This window comes from Papaver somniferum, chromosome 3 (genome assembly GCF_003573695.1).
Source record: "Papaver somniferum cultivar HN1 chromosome 3, ASM357369v1, whole genome shotgun sequence".
Taxonomy (NCBI): domain Eukaryota; kingdom Viridiplantae; phylum Streptophyta; class Magnoliopsida; order Ranunculales; family Papaveraceae; genus Papaver; species Papaver somniferum.
In genome coordinates this window covers 159,768,387-159,788,606 of record NC_039360.1, presented here as the reverse complement: position 1 = coordinate 159,788,606, position 20,220 = coordinate 159,768,387, and the positions used below count along the sequence as shown (strand labels likewise).

At 37.4% G+C, this 20,220-nt stretch overlaps 1 protein-coding gene across 2 annotated transcripts; it reads right to left on the bottom strand.

Moving 5' to 3' along the window:
- Positions 1 to 223: 223 nt before the first annotated feature.
- On the bottom strand, positions 224 to 4,133 carry LOC113357799 (protein NRT1/ PTR FAMILY 5.1-like). Of its 2 annotated transcripts, none has more exons than XM_026601257.1 (4): positions 3,768 to 4,133; positions 3,143 to 3,360; positions 1,919 to 2,490; positions 224 to 1,255 (listed from the first exon to the last, which is right to left on the bottom strand). In XM_026601257.1, the coding sequence occupies exons 1-4, from the start codon at positions 3,871 to 3,873 to the stop codon at positions 313 to 315; spliced, it is 1,839 nt and encodes a 612-aa protein (XP_026457042.1). In that variant the 5' UTR covers positions 3,874 to 4,133; the 3' UTR covers positions 224 to 312. The 2 variants fall into 2 exon arrangements, with proteins under 2 accessions (XP_026457042.1, XP_026457043.1); XM_026601258.1 differs by having other exon boundaries at positions 3,772 to 4,133.
- Between the last annotated feature and the right edge of the window lie 16,087 nt (positions 4,134 to 20,220).

Genomic DNA, 20,220 nt, shown 5'->3' with positions numbered 1-20,220 from the left:
CTTTGTTATGCACATAGGGATGCAAATGCAAAAGTGGCAAAACATCCGGTAAACCATGTCCACAAGGAGGCATTATAACATGAATAGCCAACTGCGTACCGGCAAGGAATGTAGGCCTAAGAGAAACTTTGAGTGATTATGGGCCTCTCATAGGCCCTATACTGTTTTAAGGCATGTGCTTAGTGCTCAGCTACATCTGACCAAAGCTTCTTGAATGCATTGCTTTGGAGAAAAAAACTTTCATTTGATAAATTACTAACAATTAGACTTAACTATTATACACATAAATTACATGCTTATCGCTAATTAAACCTATACTGGCACCGCCTCAATTGAAAACGCTGCAGTGTTGTTATGCATATCAAGATCTTTAACACTTTCCATTTGAATTGCTGCACCACCTGAACTTCCCTTTTCTTCAACTTCATTATCCACACTAGTCTCCTTCTTGTATTGATATTTCTTTGATACCCAAAGGTAGGCGCCTAAATTGAGCACAGATATTACCATAAGGAAACCATAATAGTAATCCAAATGAGACTCATTTAAGTTCTTCCCAATCCAGCTTTTCTTTCCATGCCTACTAGTTACTCTGTCCACCATTGTCACTAGAAAGCTGTTCAAAAAATTACCAACACCGATCCCGCTCGTAAAAAAACTTGTTCCAAGACTCTGCATGTTTTCAGGCGACTGATCATAAAAGAATTCTAGCAATCCAATCGCGTTGAATACATCTGCAATGCCTAGTAGTACGTATTGTGGCATCAGCCAAAAAATGCTCATGGGGACGGTGTCTTTTGCAGCAGTTATCCCGTATACCTTTATAATGTGTAACCTCTTAAGTTCCACAGCATACGCTACAAAAATAGCTACAATTTGGATAACAAAACCTGTTCCAAGACGTTGGAGCAGTGTGATTCCTCTAGGATTACCGGTTCTCCGTCTCATCATTGGAACAAAGTACCGGTCGTACATTGGAACCGAGACTAGCATTGAAAACGTCACGAAACTTCCAAGAGATGCAGCAGGGATTTGAATATTCCCTAGGGTTCGGTCAAGAGTTGTTCCTTGCTTGACGAAAAGAGTGTTAATTTGAGCCCAAATGGTGCTAGGAATAAGAGAAACTAGCCAAACAAAAGCCATTCCTAATACTAACTTGGTCCCTTCAACTTGAGTTACAGTACATGGTGGTCTGGTTGATGATGTGTTTCCTACATTCATCCCATCATCTTTTATTGCAGCCTTGTCCAAAAACCTGATCAATCATGAAAAACAGTTGTTAGTTGTTGCATTTTTTTCAGGATACTGTCCTTGAAAGCTGACTTTGTTACAGTTCAAGGAATCTGTGGGTAAATAAGGAGGTTTTCCAAGATGATTGGTTGAAAAGTTTATGGTGGTAGGGTATGAAGTGTGGTGGCAAAAGTGACCTCACTTGCAGCTTTCTGTATTTATGGCCATCCAATTTAGTGATTGTACTGCAAAAATTCAAGGTTAAATTTTGCCCACCAAACAATTGGGAATCAACTTCTTGCCAGATGTAGTCCATGATTCTTCGTAGGGAATTTCTTGATTCCAAAAAGGTTGTGTTAGTCCTATCCTATGTATCATGCACATCATATGGTTGGCAGTGGGGGGACCAACATGGTTGAAATTAGCAAAAAAGAGAGGACAAAACAAGCTTGGTGGGTTGGGAGTTAGCAGTGGAGGCAGGTTAGCTCCTCCGTACTCGGTGGTTGATCAAATTTCAGCAAGTTTTTTTTAGTCTCCACTGTGTAGTTTTTCTTCTCTTGCGTATGGATCGTTGGCTGCGCATCATTGGTTGTCTTTGTGTGGGTTTGTTAGTCATATTTTAGTTTGTTATGCATTTCTTACAATGGAGTAATTTAGCAGACCCAACCAAAAAAAATAAACATCTTACCTGAAAGCCGAAGTGTGAAAAACACGGCGTCTGCGAGTGATGATATAATCTTGTGGGTGAAGCTCAAACAGTTCCGAAGGGTTGCTAGGAAGTTGAAGTTTCCGATTAGCGAAAGCAGCCATTGGGACATAAACCAAGTCCCTAGCAGGACTTTTAGTGTTCCTAACTTTGTGCCTGTATTTAGGTGTCCCAAAATAGAAAATGACAAGTGATACAAGAAGACCCACAGTAGGGATACCATACCCTAAACCCCAACCTAGATTCTCCTGTATATAGACAAGTCCTAGTGTTGCAAATAAAGCACCCAAGAAGGAACTAAACATCCACCAGTTGAAGAATGATACTTTGAGTTGCTTCTCATGTGGATTGAAATCATCAAACTGGTCAGCACCAAATGTTGATATATTTGGTTTGGTCCCACCAGCTCCAACAGCTATGATGTAGAGTGCTGAATAGAAGAAAGCTATTTGTGATGTTGTTGCTTTGCTGCATAGGGCTCCTTTTATGTTGCTGCTGCAAGTTGGTGGTTTCAGTGATTTAAGAGAGACGGCCATTGTCAGCAGCACCATACCCTGATTTTATGCATATGACAACAAAATGATGATGCATGAGAAAAAACCTTATATAATAAAAACCCGCAACAAACTATAAATGTTTGGTTCTATTATTAAGACAGTGTGTCTATCAATCTTGGGGCAATTACCCTTTTGACGTATGCTATCTTTTTGCTAGTTATCTCAGTTGTCAGTTTGTTTGGTTCAAAGTTATTACTAACTATTTCGCAACAGGAAAGCATATTTTTTTTTTGTAAACTCACAGAAACTCACAGTAATACCAAACTCGCACTAATATCAAACTCGCCTTTAAAGTGCTAGAAAATTACACAAAAACTGATCGATGAAGAACGTCAAATCAGTCTACCGGTGGACCATGCATATGTGTGAGGGCATGAATCTATTGGGCAAGATTCACATGGTGTACTTTCACTAATATTGATGGTCCACTATGAGCAACTTGCGAAGGTAATAAGAACATATGTGTACGAACCACACAATTAAAGCTTTAATAAAGCTCAAAAGATATATTATCATGGCCTAACTATTCTAATCACTCAATGATTATCTTTTTTACTTTTGAAGTGAGTGGAATTTAAAAAATTGGATTAACGAACGAAAATATAAACTAAGCTATCAACAATGCTAAACACGTTAAATTTTAATTTACCAGGATGTAAATGAGAGACGAAACAGTAAACGTCCAAAACCGACCGATATAAGAATCAGCGATGTAGGCACCCATGATCGGTGTAATCCATACAGAGCCTGACCAGTTATTCACATTTCTCACTGATGAAACAGTATCTTCATGGAGTTGGGTAGTCAAGTAAACAACCAAATTTGAAGATATTCCGTAGAATGCCATCCTCTCAAATGCTTCATAACCTATCCAAAAAGAGATAACACTCAAAACTAAGAAAAACAAAGATATTAAATTAGACAAAAAGAATTGTAGAGTGTTAGCTACTATTTCTAGTGCTCATATGCTAAACACTTTTCCATTAACAAATTCTTAAAGCGAATTCATATCTATTAAAAACATTTATACTTCTATCGTGATTAAGAAATTCCGTTTTATTTGTTTTGTGGGGGAAAAGATTCGAATTCAAAACTCATCGGCACTTTGAATTACACGTAAAATTAGAACAATTAACTACTAATCTTTTATATAATAACAAAGAAAACATGTTTGATTTTGATTTTTGATTTCTGATTCTGATGTGAAGAGCTAGCAGGTAATTATATTATTTGGATCAATCAATAAAGCTAAGAAATATAAACATGATATGTACCGACTAGATAAGAGCAAGCTTTCCATTTTCCGGTGCCAGAGCTAAGAACAGGACGTCCTTGAAGATCCACGGAGCCATCTTGTGTGTAAAGCTTTTCTTCCCCCATTAAAGAGAAGCGAAATATGTTTAGTATAGAGTTAAAGAGGAAGAGAGCTAAGTATTTGATCAGCTACTAGACTATCTATGTGCATCTATGTGAGTGTCTATATATAGAGAGAGCTGAATGAAGTGGGAAATGGAGAATATATCAGTATTTTTATTTAATTTGTGAAAAGTGATAAAATTTTGAGTTTGATGAGGTTGTGAGAAATAAATGTAATCCTTAGCCATGAGCTGCTGCTTTATTATGTAGGTGAAGCCAAACCAAGATATGACAGATTTATTTTCCAACAATCTAATCTTTAAGGCATTCCACTACATAGGGTGTGTGGGGGGGCCTTTCATCACCTACTAGCAGCAAAACGTGTATAGACCACATATTCATATAAATGTTTTCACGTGGCATCATGGAATCTATGTGAATCACTGATTCCATTTCAATCAATTGGACATGTTTGATAAGTTCGTAAAACGATATATATTTGTGATGGGAAGTTCATGGTCTTAATCTGTTCGAAGGATTAGTCTGTTGTTTCAAGAGGTCCCGTAATTAAATGAAAAGAATAATATACATGAAATTCTAAACACCTAAGAACTATAAATCTTATTAATACACTATAAACAACCAAAAAAGATAATAATTAATAGAGTAAGAGAGGGAAGAAAATGTATGGTTGCATTGGACATCAATTGGTACTAATGGCTATGCCATAGCGTGGTGATATCTATGCTGTGTCACATCGTTATAAGCATTATTACAATTTTTCCATGTTCCTCCATTAGTCTTGTTGCTGTTCTAGTTCAATCCCCACAATGAATGGTACTTGACTACTTAACGGCCAAAATAGTTAGGGGCCGATAAATTTTGAATGAGAAATTTTTAGGATTAAATATGAGTTTACTCAGAAATTGAACAGTCGAAAACACGCAATACATCAGAAGCCAGCAAGAGGCATGATTTATCATTTTTGAAATCAATAGTTTCCAGACATTAACAAACTGAGCGAACCCCGCATTAACAATATCGATCATTTGTGCAGGAAGGAAGGCATCAATGTATCACTGTAAACGTCCATACGAAAATGATTGGACCTTGTCATCATGAGTTGAAATTTTGCCAATAATACGAAAGACTCTTGGTTAACATAAACTGGAGCTAAAATCAATTTGCACATCAATCATCACTCAATTAAAGTTCATATATCTTGACTAGATAATCCATGACCACCATCATATTCATCGGACTCGTCTTAATCACTATATTACGAGGTCAATTATACAGTAGTTTCTTAGCTTTTTATATGCCAGATATATCATTATCCATTTCCGTATCGTCAGTACCACAACTTGCAGATTAATACTGTTCGTTCAATGCGTTCAACAGGCACAAAAACCCCACATGTTGAATAAGTATACATACGTGCACAGCGACAAGAAAGTTAACGATGATCAAGCAAAATGAAATGCGCAATTAACCCCAAAGTTATCAACACATCGACCGTATTCAACACTAACAGCTTTTAAGGTTATCATCGTTAATCTAAACAAGTTGGTATGCCCTTTGATAGGAATGGATCATTAAATGTATCGATGAGATCGATATGACATTGCTGAAGGTAAACTGTCATGCTGCAACAAAACTACGTACCAAGAAATTCAACATTCAGACATGAAACGATTGATTTGGCCTTTCCCATAGCATGAGGGCAAGGGCAATGAGAATGAGAAAAAGCATATTACACATGGTTAATTAACCTATCCACGGCAAAAACATATTCCACATGGTTAATTAACCTAATCACAGCCGATGATCGACTGACTCGTAAACAATATCCTAGCTAGCTAGTAAAGTGGCAGACTGGCAGTACTACAAGAATCCGTAAGTTGATAACAGATAGATATTGATTTCATGTTCTTTAAAAAAAACAAAAAAAAAATGATTTCATGATCTATCATGAAAATGAGAGCTCAAACCAAGTTGTTGGAACAAACAACTATTCTTAACATTAACAACAATGGGCGACTCTGTTTCGAACGTACAATTCTTGGACCCTCTTCTTATCTATCTTTATCAAAAGTTGCCCATACACATTATTGATTGATGAAATACATTAAATGTCAAGACACCAAACTGAACCAACAACAAAAAATGTACTTGGACAAGATATCCCATTGGGTGCTAAAACTGTTGTTTCTCAGATATTTTAGTGAAATAAAATCTGTTTTTTCCAAGATTGTATTTCGAGTGATATTCTTTTTTCTTCGATAGTTACGGAGACTATGTTTCTCTAACAAAATAGTAAAGCCGACCAAGGCTGTTGGCTGATTCCTGGAATGTAATGACCCATCACTACAAAACAGAAGGTCTATAGGGACGGTCAGAAAAACATCCCAACAATCGGAAAGCCGTCCCAAAAAGATATTAGGGACTTTTGTTGCTGCGTCCCCAAATCCACCGTCACTAATACTATTAGGGACGGATTTGCCTTCTAGGAACGGTTCTGAGTGGTCGTGAGTAGTACTAATAGGGACGGCTTCATCTTCTAGGGACGTTTTTTCTTGGCCGCCACAAATACTTCTAGGGACGGCTTTATCTTCTAGTGACGGTTTTGAACGGCCGGAAAAACAAGTTAAAACCGCCCCTAGTGCATCATAGGGATGGTTTAACAATACCGTCCCTAGTATAAACTGGAACAATGGGGACGGTTAATCAACCGTCCCTAATATCTGAATATTACTGAAGCTCCATTTCCCTGCTTTAATTGGCAGAATGCCATCCCTCATACATTCACATACCAGGATTAGATGCCATACATCCACAAAACAGAGATAAATAAAATGCCATACATCCACAGAATAGAGAATCATAGACGAATTCATAGAAGATTATTTTTCTATAGATACTCAAAAACCATGTTATTTGTTTACAAAAGAGACCTCCCATTCTCAAAAAACAAGCAAAAATTTAGGTTCATACACTCTCTACAGTAAATGGTGACTCTGTTTATCATCTGTTAACTACAATCAGTGGCCTGCGGCGTTTGAGTGCTATTTTATCATCTGTTAATATCTGGAAACTAACCCTTCCTGCAGCTTTCCATATCACATATCCTGCAACAAACAGAAATCTACTCAATAGATAATCGATAGTTACATTCTTCTCAGTCAGGAAAAAAAAAAGCTCAACACATTCACAATCAGTTCTGCAGTAATGAACATCTCCGGTTCATTAAAGTGAAATTACCATTTGTTAGTTGGTACATATAGGATGTCAACAGTGGCGCATTGGGAGTGAACGAGTACTAGATAAAGCAGATTACTGTATACAAGTCACATTTAAACTGCACCTGGGAAGAGTTATCAAACTTATAAGTAACCTACATGGGACAAAAACCTATACTCTCCTTGGCTTAAGACATAGTTAATTAGATAACACGGAAGCTCATGCATACCTAAATAACCACTGGGTCTAAGACTAATATTATCAATTCACAATGACTCAAATTCTATGTAAAAAAAAAAAGTGAATGATGCACGATACCTCGAGTCCTTCATTGCTATGGTTTGGTGGTAATACTGCAACTTGAGCCTCCAATTCTGCAACCCTTCGTTTGAGCATTGCATTTTCCTCTTTCAATTGAACAACTCTACTTGATGATGATGACTCGCCCCAAAACTGTTTCGGCTTCACAGTGCTGCCAAAGCAACGAATCCGACCACGCCTATCTGGTCCCATAACAGCTGCAAATGCATCATTTCATCCACCTAAAACGACTCCAGATCCAGGTTGGTTAGCCTGCTTGTGTATTTCCACCATTCGATCCTACAAGTAAATCAATCTCGAAAGTTAGGTCAATTCGAACTATAAATGCAAAAAACAGATGACCCGAAATAAAACTTAAAAAGTATAAAGGTATACGTATTGTTCAGAAGCAACAGGATCCATCACTTCATTTGGATCTGATGTTTTTCTTTTCTTTGTCCTGGTCCTAAGAAATACTTCATGTCGTTCAGGGAATCTTCCTGTTTCAGCTAGCATCTGTAAAATGAAATTTTGTGCTGTTGATTGCATAAAACATACGAAACATCCTCACCAAGATCAAACTAAACAGAAGTTTTACCTCTTTTGCATATTCCATGTGGCTTGGAGCCACCAGTGTGTTGAATTGTTTGTTTGGACCTATTTAGTTTATTTTTAGCCGCCAACTCCTGTTTCTAAAGAAAATAATAACAAACGATGCTTGCTGTGAGCCTTGCGCTAGTGGGTAAATGATAAAAGGGATAATAAGAGCATGGATGACAGAAAATACGTACTTTATCTTTCTTGGTATTCCACACACAGCTCGCAACATGCCCAAAAGGTCATCCCCTGGTCCATCATTATTGTTATTTCCGACCTCAAAACATGTATCCTGTGGTGCGATACTTGATGAGACTGTTGAGCTTAAACTATCACCATGATGAAACCATGTAGTATAATTTCTCATCATACCGTGCAATATCAAGTCACTGAATATTTCACTTCTAACTTTGTAATTAACATTATTGCACTTTTTGAAAGGACATTTCATTTTGTTATCTTCAGTAACAACCCCTTCCTTGAATGCATGGTCCAAGAACATCCTCAAACCATCTTCATACTCTTTACCCGACCGATCCTTGTGAACCCAACTCTTATCCATGGTTTCTACAAACTGACTAAGGAATAAACTTACGATTAACGGAAACCACTAGTCACACATGCACATAAAAGTCCCATACACAACAGAAAGAGGAAAAAACGCAGAACATACCCAAATTAGTAATGAATTACTTGGTGATAGTTACATAAAACTTGACAAATTTAACAATACCATTACTTTATAAGTTAGTAGCGATCGATGATTATGAGCATGCAAGCCAGCGAATGATCCTGCGATGATATGAACCTAATCGCCAACACCAGCAATATGCACCTGGCGGAACACACCTTAAATCAGTGAGTACATTGATAGTAATAAAATAAAATAAGTACAGGCTAGATATGAAGATAGATGTAGTACATTGGACATATATATAATATAGTCGATAGAGCATCGTTAAGAAAAATAAGGTAACGGTAAGGAATCTAGCAGCATATTCTAACTCAGACAAGTGGTACAGTCCATGTGAATACGTGATACTACAATATAACAAGCTAAACAGACATGATAAACAGTAAAGAATATGATAAACACTTTCCTTTTTTCCTAATTTTATCAAATGTGTTCAATGCCCCAGGCAGCACCAACCTAAGAACGGTATCATATCACTAAAGCTATTCATCTCTGCCATTCTTAATTCTTATGATCCAACATAAACATGAGTTTAACACTATACCAAGCAGCAGGGATCAGGATGAACTCAAAAGCTGGCAAATTAAGCAGGCACAATAAAATTAGTGATGAACTACCACCACTAAAGGAATTAGGATGAACTACCATACAGATAAACCTATGCAACCTTTAAAAAATCACAATGAACTCAACCAAATTAAGCAGGGACAATACAACTAGTGGTGGGTCAGCAACGCAATTAGTTGATGGGTCAGCTGCTTTTACTAGTGCAATGACGCTGTTAGATTTAGAAATAACAAGGATGCAATATACATAATCATGGCAATCTTTTAGCTTCCTGATTCCTCTCAGATTTTGCACAAACTCAATATTCAAACCAATTAGCATCCATCCCAGCCCTCTGAACAATCTAGTTTCTTACTCCAAAACGTTCCCAAAATGACCAATTCTTCTTTACAAAATTCTTTTCTTTGTAAGCCGTAAGCACTAGAATTCAAATTTCTTTTCTTTGCAAGCAGTAAGCACGAAAATGCAATGACAGTATTGTACTGCAGGAATTGCAATAAATTTGGAAAACTTAGGTTGTCCCAAGGGCACCTATCACAGAACTTTATTTTCTGTCACTAGCTTTAAGTTGAATGCACAGATTTTATTTTCAAGTTCAAAAAACTAGCAATTATGAATTCAGTTTTCAAGTAGGATACAGGATAAACTACAATCAGTATGTACTTTTTATAGATCTGTATTTTCATTCTTCATCAACTGTAATCTCTGGAAATTAAGACTGTCAGGGGTTTACAAAGATGCCAGGAGACCCTAAGAGGAAAAATACACAACAGCACGAAAGAAAATCCTGAAATGAAACTCCAACTATAACAAAGATGCAGCAAGTTCAAATGGGCTTATTACTATCAGTACCATCGACCCAGTGTACTCATCGCTCACAATGTCTAGCTACTAAACATAGGATTAAAACAACAAAATGATTTATCATCTACATCATGTCTCTAGCTCTATCATCCAATTTTTTCTGATAGTCTTTCAAATTCTCTCCAGCACCATGTAAAATCAGATGATATGTCCTCTACACTTTCATTTAAGTTCAAATTACAACCTAAGTTTTCCAAAATATACCGTCTCATATCCTCAAAAAAAAGATTATACTGCTCAAACTGTAATCATGAAGGAGACTCTTTCCACAGATATCTTAATAAACCCAACCCAAATCGAGAGAATCAGGTTAAATTTTGAATCCAAGAACATCAAAGATGAAATCATGCAAATTAATCAAATAGCAATTCATGTAATCATCACACTCGAAACTGAAATAACAATACTAATAGTTCAACTAAACAAACAATCAATTAGGGCAAACCAAAATTACAATAGAGAGAATTCGATTTGCGCAAAAAAAATTTACAAAAATAAACCCAACGCAAATCGAGAGAATCAGGTTAAATTTTGAATCCAAAAACATCAAAGATGAAATCGTGCAAATTAATCAAATACCAAACCAGATAAATTACAGAGATTCTTACCCTAAGTTTGCATGACGGGCATCTGCTAGATTTGACAGACTTATAGCAGAAGAAAGTGAAGATTTCACTTCTGATGAGTATCACGAAGGAGACGGAGAAGAAAGTGATGACGAATCGCACGAAGGAGAGTTTTAGGGTTTTAGTATAGTCGATGAAAACATGAGCAGAATAGGCGATGAAAACTTGAGAGGAAAAATGAAATAGATTAGTTTCACTATGTTCTAGGGAGTACAGAAGTTAAGTTACCGACGATATAATCACCACCATTGGATGATTCTACTTACTGGGACGGCTAGAAGCTTTTAGGGACGCACGAAAAAATTCGTCCCTACTAGTACACCAGTAGTGACACTCGGATATAGTTCGTCCCTAATAATGGACCAGTTGGGATGGTTTTTTTGGCACCGTCTCAAATACACATGGCTAAGGACGGCTAGACAGGTTCGTCCCAACTTCGGCATTCTGGGATGGTTTATTGAGAATGAGCCGTCCCTAGAAGCCTTCTGTTTTGTAGTGCATTAAAAATAAAAAAAATACTACGCCTAGTTTGCTGATTTAATTCGATGGATAAATGATGAATATATATTTACAAAGATTTGACCCCATGATCTCCTACGTATCATTCCCAGAACACAGGAGTTTATATGAGTGGGTACCAAGCACGGACGGACGGAAGTGGGTGACGGACCGAAGTGGGTGCAAGTTTTGAATCATGGTGGAAAACAGCTTGGGTTTGTTTATAATTTTATGCATTGTGGGTGCAAAAGATAGTGACTTCGGATTTCTACCTGACTCGCGAAGGAGAACGAAAGAAAATAAATCTTGATGAACCTCAGGACGTTATTGGAATGCGAATTTAGGTCCAACAACCATTGTCATTGTGGATAAAGCAAGAGTTATTCAATCATTTTGACATGCAATTGTTGCTTGCTATTGGTATCAACGACACAAATTTGATGCAAAAATTGGTGTATTTATAACGGGATTTATGATGCTATCGCGAAATTTTGCAAATATACCGTGTTGATCTAAAAAAGAATTTGGCGAGCATCAAAACAAAAATATATTCGCCCCATAGCATATATGTCCTAGTTCGTCCCTGGTACTAAGATTAGCCAGGGCGTACCATTTCATATAAGACAAGCAGATCTTAACTGATCCCGAGTCTCGTGAGGAAAATAATAATATTATTTTTGTAGGGTTTATAATTTTTTTAAGGTTTTCTTTCTCGTGGAGAAGTAGTGTAGTACGTATAAGAAGAAAGCAACTCAGAGATTGCTGGTGATGAGAAGGGAAGAAGAGGATGAGAAAACAAAAAAATATTAGGATTTGAAGATGAGAAAGATATGTTGCTCTGAAAAGAGTTGTTTTAACTAACTTGATAATAATGTCTATTACAAAAACGAAATAAGCATGTTTATATAGGCATGAACAAGAACCTAAAAATTGTAAAACAAATAATATTCATTATCACCATGAAATGTGAAAATCTCCTGAACATTGAACACATTAGAGATGTTCCATTCCTTGTGTAGATCAATGACATATGTGTTGTCACTGATTTCTTCAAGATTCTAAAAGGACCGTACTTTTTCATCTTAGTCTTGTTATGGGTACCAATTGGAAATCGTTCTTTGCGCAGATGAATCATGACTAACTCTCCCTCTTGAAAAGTTTTGAATATTTTATGTTTATTAGCAACATCCTTGCATTTAATATTAGACTCCTCAAGTTTTGCTTGGACCTTATTATGTAGTTGAGAAGCTTGCTCCAACATATTATCAGCTTTGACATTGGAATTATGTAACTTAGGAAGTACAACCAAGTCTAATACATGATTAGGGACCTTTGAATAAACAATTTCCAATGGAGTTTTACCTGTGGATCTGTTTACTGAAGTATTGAATGTAAACTCCATGTGAGGTAGCAAAATATCTCATTGTTTGTTGTTATCAATGCATTTGGCCCGAATCAAATATCCCAAAGAACGATTGGCAACTTCAGCATGTCCATCTGTTTGAGGATGCGAAGTAGTGCAAAACTGTAAACTAGTTCCCAAACGAACCCACAATGTCTTCCAGAAATAACTCATAAATTTTGTATCTCTATCATAAGTAATAGACTTCGGAATTCCATGTAATCGAACTATTTCTTTGAAAAATAAAGATGCAACATTAGAAGCATCAGTAGACGTTTTACAAGCTATAAAATGAGTCATCTTGGAATATATGTCCACAACAACCATCATTGATTCATTTCCTGTAGTTGTACGAGGTAAACCAAGAATAAAATCCATACTAATGTCCACCCATGGAGCTTCTGGAATTGGTAAAGGAGTATAAACCCCGGTGTTTTGAATAGTACCCTTAGCTTGTTGACAAACCATGAATCTCATAACATATTTTTGTATATCACGCTTAAGTAAAGGCCAATAATAGCGTTCTTCCATAAGAGAAATAGTTTTATCTCTTCCACCCATAATTTGATCATCGGGTCGTGCTAATTCCATACGAATCAGTATTGAGAATCATGTACCCATCACTCCAGCAATGGCGCCGAAGATGAAATAGAGAGTACCTATATCAGATTCTCTATGAATCAAGACCACTTCACCTATCTTCTTTAGTATCTCTAGATATACGTGAGGCGTGTAATGCATCGCTAGGAAGATGTCGGTCACTATCTGAATGACTAAATAGATACCATCTATAAGACCACCAAGTCCACTTCCATGCAGTTCACGTATTAAATCAAGGCGTAAAGAACCATTAGGAATGCAAAGACGATTACCTTTAAATAAGAAGCCATCTTGAACGAGGAAATCATCAACTCCATGAGCTAAGAATTGCATTGTTCCCAAAGTGATTTAAAATCATCATCCTCAGCATAAATCTCTTTGATATAATCAAAAGCAAAACTCTCATTTCGAATAGTTGCTAAAAGATGTCGACGTCTACTTAGAGCATCTGTAACTTGATTAAGTTTTCCACTTTTGTGTTTAACAGAAAAAGTATACTTGTTAATTGTGGATAACCATTTATCATGCATACGGTTAACCTTAGCTAAGGTCTGAAGATATTTCAACGCATGATTATCAGTATTAATGATAGACTCCCGATGAACTAAATATGTATGCCACTGTTTAAGAGATTGTACAAGTGCAAGCAACTCCAATTCATATGTAGACCACTTTTCTGTGTATCAGAATTCTTTTCACTATGGTAAGCAACTGGATGTACCTCTTAAGATAAAACTGCGCCAATTCTAATAATAGAAGCATCACAGTCTACTTGAAAAGGTTTGGAAAAGTCAGGCATGACAAGAATGGGTGCAGAACATAGTCTTTCTTGAAGAGTATTGAAACTCTTATCAGATTCCTCAGTCCAGACGAACTTTTCCTTCTTCAAAAAATCAGTAAGAGGTGCAACTATGGTGCTGAAATTTCTAACAAAATGCCTAGGGTTTGTAAGAGTCTCCATGACCGTATAAAGACAACATGGGATCAGAAGAGTCTCGAAAAGGAAATAAAGAAAGAAGTTAAGCACTGACTCAGCTGACTTGGAGAAAGGGGAAGCTTAAATGGTATTTGTCGGTCGCTCGGGATCTTCATGCCACTGTATTGTTCTCAGTACAATTGTCAGTCAAGATCCGGAGATAAGAGTAGAATGAGAGATAGATAGAGAGATTTAGACGAAGAAAGATGAAGAAGGACGAATTAGAGACTAAGAAGAAGAAGAATATGTTTCAGATGAACGCAGCCTCAATAAGTATAGAGTTCATTCATTAAGCTTACTCACACTATCTCTCTATTACAACATAAATACTACTAATCAGGTATCCTAGAATCGACCATCCCAAGACAGACACATGGAAACATCTTCTTGGCTCTACTATCAACAAGGGATACAATGTTTAATAATTCTAAAGGAACTAAACATAATACTCAGGGCAACCTAGGTACATAACATTACTCCCGCCTTAGAAGGTATCCTTGTCCTCAAGGATGAGATTTGGGTAATGATCTTGAATGTTCGACTTGTCCTCCCAAGTGGCGTCTTCTGGTGCAGAATTATTCCATTGTATGAGGAGTTGGGTAAATTCCCTCCTTCTTGTAGTAATTGATCTAGTAGCTAAGACCTTCTCTGGCATCATAATCACCTCTCCAGCATGATCAACTACATGCAATATTTATGATGGTATGTGAGTCTTTCCAATATGCTTCTTTAACTGAGATACATGGAATACAAGATGGATTCTAGCACTTGATGGTAATTCTAACTTGTAGGCTAAAGAACAAACTCTCTGCAAAACAGTGAAAGAACCATAGTACTTAGATGATAACTTGAAGTTCTTGCGTAATGAGAATGAATCCTGCCTGTAGGGTTGAAGCTTCAAGTAAACTCTGTCCCCAACTTCAAAACTCCTATCAGTCTTGGTCTTGTCAGCAAATAATTGCATTCTCTCTTGAGCCTTCTGCAAACTCTCCTTAAGCATGTCCAACATGGCATCTCTTTTCTTTAAGTAAGACTCTACTGCTACAACAGAAGTGACTGTTGTGGATGAAAATGCCATATGAGGGGGATTGTGTCCATACAGTGATTTAAATGGACTCATCTTCAGGCTTGTGTGATAATTGGTGTTATACCACCATTCTGCCAGTGCCAGCCACTTAAACCACTTACTAGGTTGATTCCCTGTTACACATCTCAAGTAATTTTCTAAACAGACATTCACCCTTTCTGTCTGCCCATCAGTTTGGGGGTGGTAAGATGTGCTAAGGTTCAGGATTGTACCTAGAACCTTAAAGAGATCTTGTCGGAAATTGCTAGTAAACACTTTATCTATGTCTGAGAAAATTGAAGAAGGGATCCCATGGAGCTTGAAAACTTGATTCAAATAGGCTTTAGCTACTGTAGATGTTGGGAAAGGATGTTGTAACCCAACAAAATGGCTATACTTGGTGAGTCAGTCTACCACCACCAAAATAATACTCTTCCTCTCACCAACAGGGAGCCCTTCTATGAAATCCATAGTCACGTGTTGCCAAACTTGCTCTAGAATGGGAAGTGGTTGGAGCAGTCCATTGGTATACTGATGATCATTTTTATTCCTTTGGGAAACATCACATGAGGATACAAATGATAGAACATCTTTTTTTAAGCCAGGCCAGTAAATATACCTTTTTCCCTGATATAAGAAGCTTGTATACCTGAGTGTCCACCAACTGCAGAAGTATGTATGGACTTCAAGATGGTGCTTCTGACCTGGTTGCTATTTCCCACATAAATCATATCCTTGTACCTCAATACTTCTTCTTTTACTGAGAGTTTATCATTACCAGTAGATGATGCAAGGGTCTGAGCAATGAGTTGTTGTGTCTGGGTATCTTGAGCATAGATGGAGAGGATATCAAGATTTCAATTTGGATTGGAGAGTGCTAGAGAGATGCATGCAGCATGGTTCTCTAGTCTTCTGGAGAGTGCATCAGCTACTACATTCTTTGTTCCCCTTTTGTACTTGATTTCATAATCAAGACCAAGCAGTTTCATTAACCATCTTTGTTGAAGTACAATTGTAATCTTCTGATCCAAGAAATATTTGATACTTTGATGATCTGTCTGTATAATGAATTTACCCACTTGTAAGTACTATCTCGATTTGGTAACAGCCATAACTACAGCAAGAAATTCCTTCTCATATACTGATAATGCTCTTGCTCTTGGACCTAACCCTTTGCTGAAAAAAGAAATTGGCTTTCCCTCTTGAGTCAACACAGCTCCCCCACAAGAATCACTAGCATCAGTTTCTACAGTGAATTGTTTGGAAAAGTCCGGCAAGGCTAGTACTGGTGTTTTAGTCATAGCCTCCTTAAGTTGCTCAAAGGCCCTTGTGGCTGACTCACTCCATAAGAAGGAATTATTCTTCAAAAGCTCAGTGAGAGGCCTACTAATAGCTCCATATCCTTGCACAAATTTTCTGTAATAGCCAGTGAGCCCAAGAAACCCCCTGAGCCCCTTAATATTAGATGGTGTTGGCCATTCCTTCATGCAACAAATCTTGTTTGGGTCTGCCTTCACCCCTTCTGCAGTGATAATGTGACCAAGGTATTCTAGCTCTATCTTCCCAAAGCAACATTTGGATACCCTTGCATATGACTGGTGAGCCCTTAATAGAGAGAAGGTGATTTGGAGAGCTTCAAGTGCTCTTGGAGGGAAGAGCTGTAAACCAAGATATCATCAAAGAAAACTAATATGGATTTCCTCAAGTGCTCTTGGAAAATTTCATTCATGAGTGCCTGGAAGGTTGCAGGAGCATTTGTTAGTCCAAAGGGCATCACGTTGAACTCATAATATCCTTGGTGAGTTCTGAATGTTGTCTTGCAAATATCTGCCACATTAACTCTTACCTGGTGATAACCAGTCCTCAAATCAATTTTGGTGAAGTACATTGCATCATTTAGTTCATCTAGTAACTCTTCAATGACTGGTATTGGAAACTTGTCCTTTATTGTGATGTCATTCAATCTCATATAGTTCACACAGAACCTCCATTTATTATCCTTCTTCTTAACTAGCAAAATGGGAGCAGCAAATGGACTATGACTGGCTTGTATGATGCCTGAATTGAGCATTTCTTTCACAAGTTGTGCAACTATTCCCTTTTGTATGTATGGGAATTTATAAGGCCTTTGGCTAGTGGGTGTTGAATTTGGTTTGAGGGGTATGGAGTGATCCATATTTCTAATGGGTGGTAATTGTTTTGTCTCTTCAATTATATCTTTGAATTCTTGTAATAGTGGTAGTATGGCAGGAGGGGTTGTTGTATATAAGGGTTGAGGAGAGATGGAGAATAGCTGACCTACAATTCCATGAGTATTTTTGTTGAAGTAATTCTCTACAGCCTCACTACTCATCGTTCTCAAACTTGGATGTTCTGGTTCACCAGTGAGTACAACCTTCTTTCCTTGATACCTGAATGAGATGTTCAACTTGGAGAAGTTAAATGTTATGTCACCTAACTTTCTCAGCCAATCTGCTCCTATAACCATGTCACAACCCTCTAAGGGTAACACCCTCAAATCCTTGTGAATTGATGATTCTGCATAGCCCATTGTAGTTGGGTACATATGCCAGTACTTACGGTCTTGTCTCCATTAGAAATAGTTACCAGCATTTGTCCCGTGGGTCTAATGGAGCACTTCAGCTGCCTTGCCAAATCACAATCAATGAAGCTATGAGTGCTTCCAGTGTCTATGATTACTGATACTTTATGCCTCTTAATAGTTCCAGGGATTCTTATAGTGTCACCAGAAGCAGCACCAGTTAGAGCATTTAAGGATATCTCCATGTCAGACTCCACTGGAGATTCTGTAGCTTCTTCATAGACTTCTTCTTCTACCTCTTCAAAAGATTCTGGTTTCTCTACCTGCACCATAAATAGTTGCCGCCTCTTACAAATGTGGCCTGGAGTGTAAAATACATCACATTTGTAGCACAATCCCTTTTCCCTCATAATTCTCATTTGTTAATGTGTTAATCTTTTGATGGGTGGAAGTGGTGGACTGGATTTTGGTGTAGAGTTGCCTGATTTGGGTGTGAAGGGGATAGAAACAATGGTAGTAGTTTGAATAGGTTTAGGAGGAAATGGAGATGATGCAGCCTGATATGGCCTTGTGTTGGAAAATGAGCTTGCGAGTGATCTCTGGAATTGCTTTGAAGTCTTAGATTATTGAATATATTTTTTCTCCTGCATTCTGGCTAATGAGAAGGCTTGTAATAGTGTAGGTGGGTGAAACATCAACATAGAGTTCTTTAATTCATCCTTCAACCAACTAATGAAGCTCATTACAAAGTATTTCTCATTTAAATGGGGATTGCTGCTCAACATAAGAGCCTTAAGGGATTCAAATTGTTCAAATTACTCTTCCACAGTGGTTACTTAACACAATTTATTAAAACTCCCTATAAAATTATCATCCACAGGATTTTCAAATCTAGCACATACACCATCTGCTAGTTCTTCCCAAGATAAGAAGGGTTGCCAATATGAAAATTAAGGAACCATTTATCGGCCTTACCTTCTAAATATATGGAAGCTACACTAACCTTTTGATTTTCTTCAGTATTATGAACATGGAAATACCTCTTACTCTTTTGAACCCAACCACGCAGATTTTCTCCATCAAATCTAGGAAAATCGAGCTTTGGAGTACGCTGATGTCTAGCATAAGATGTTTCTCCTGCAAATTTATGACCAAATTGATTGCTACCTGCTTGTGGTGGTGTAAATCCAGGTGTACCCAAAATTCCTGGATCGCCATTGGTGCGTCTAGAAGCGTGAAGTAGCTCAGCCATTTGACTGGTTTGCAGTTCAAAACTGTTATTCGTCTTCTCTTGAAAAGATTTTGAATCTATTGATTATTAATCGAATTGCTGACTCAACTTCGTTACTTTAGCGTCTAGATCAGTGAATCTCACTAAATTTTGTCTATGGAAATCAGATAGCTCTTTGATTGTATAATTGTTGGTACCCATTATTTGAAGGAACGAACAGCTTTGATGCCAAATGTACTGTTCTTAGTACAATTGTCATTCAAGATCCGGAGATAAGAGTAGAATCAGAGATAGATAGAGAGATTTAGACGAAGAAAGATGAAGAAGGACGAATTAGAGACTAAGAAGAAGAAGAAACTGGTTCAGATGAACGCAGCCTCAAGATGTATAGAGTTCATTCATTAAGCTTACCCACAATATCTCTCTATTACAGCATAAATACTACTAATCAGGTACCCTAGAATCGACCATCCCAAGACAGACACATGGCAACATCTACCTGGCTCTACTAACAACAAGGGATCCAATGTCTAATAATTCTAAAGGAACTCAACATAATACTCAGGGAAACCTAGGTACATAACAGCCACCCTCACAAGCTAGTTGTTGTCCTCCTAGCCCAGGGCATTGGGAGCTTTTTCTTTCTTCTTCTTTTGCTCTTTCCTTTTGTGCATGTGAGAGATATGCAATTTCTTTCTTGATATAGGATATTTGAGAAAAGAAATATCTCTTTTCTATGAGCGTACATGTAATATTTTCCTGATAGAGTAGCATAATTGGTGGATTTTGTAGTACAACTCTGAATATGATTTCTGCCTGGTATGCAACCCTCACGCAAAATCTAAGCGGTAACCCATAATTTAATTATCGACGACCCATATTTTACACGGTGATCTAAAAAATAAAAAATAGCAACAAAATCTCCCTCGTAACTCTACCAAAATGTAACCATGACCTGAAATTTACCACAATGACCAAAGTAATATGGCAGTGCATCTCATCTGCACCAAATTCTTTATTGATCAAAAAGAAAGGTCCATTGATATGTGATCCAAAAATCTGATAGTTAGATGTCAAGTGATCAGGCCTGCACCGTACGGCCCAATAAGGTAAATGTGCTAACAAACTTCTTAAGGCCCAAAAATTAGTGAGTCAGTTCTCTACTTCT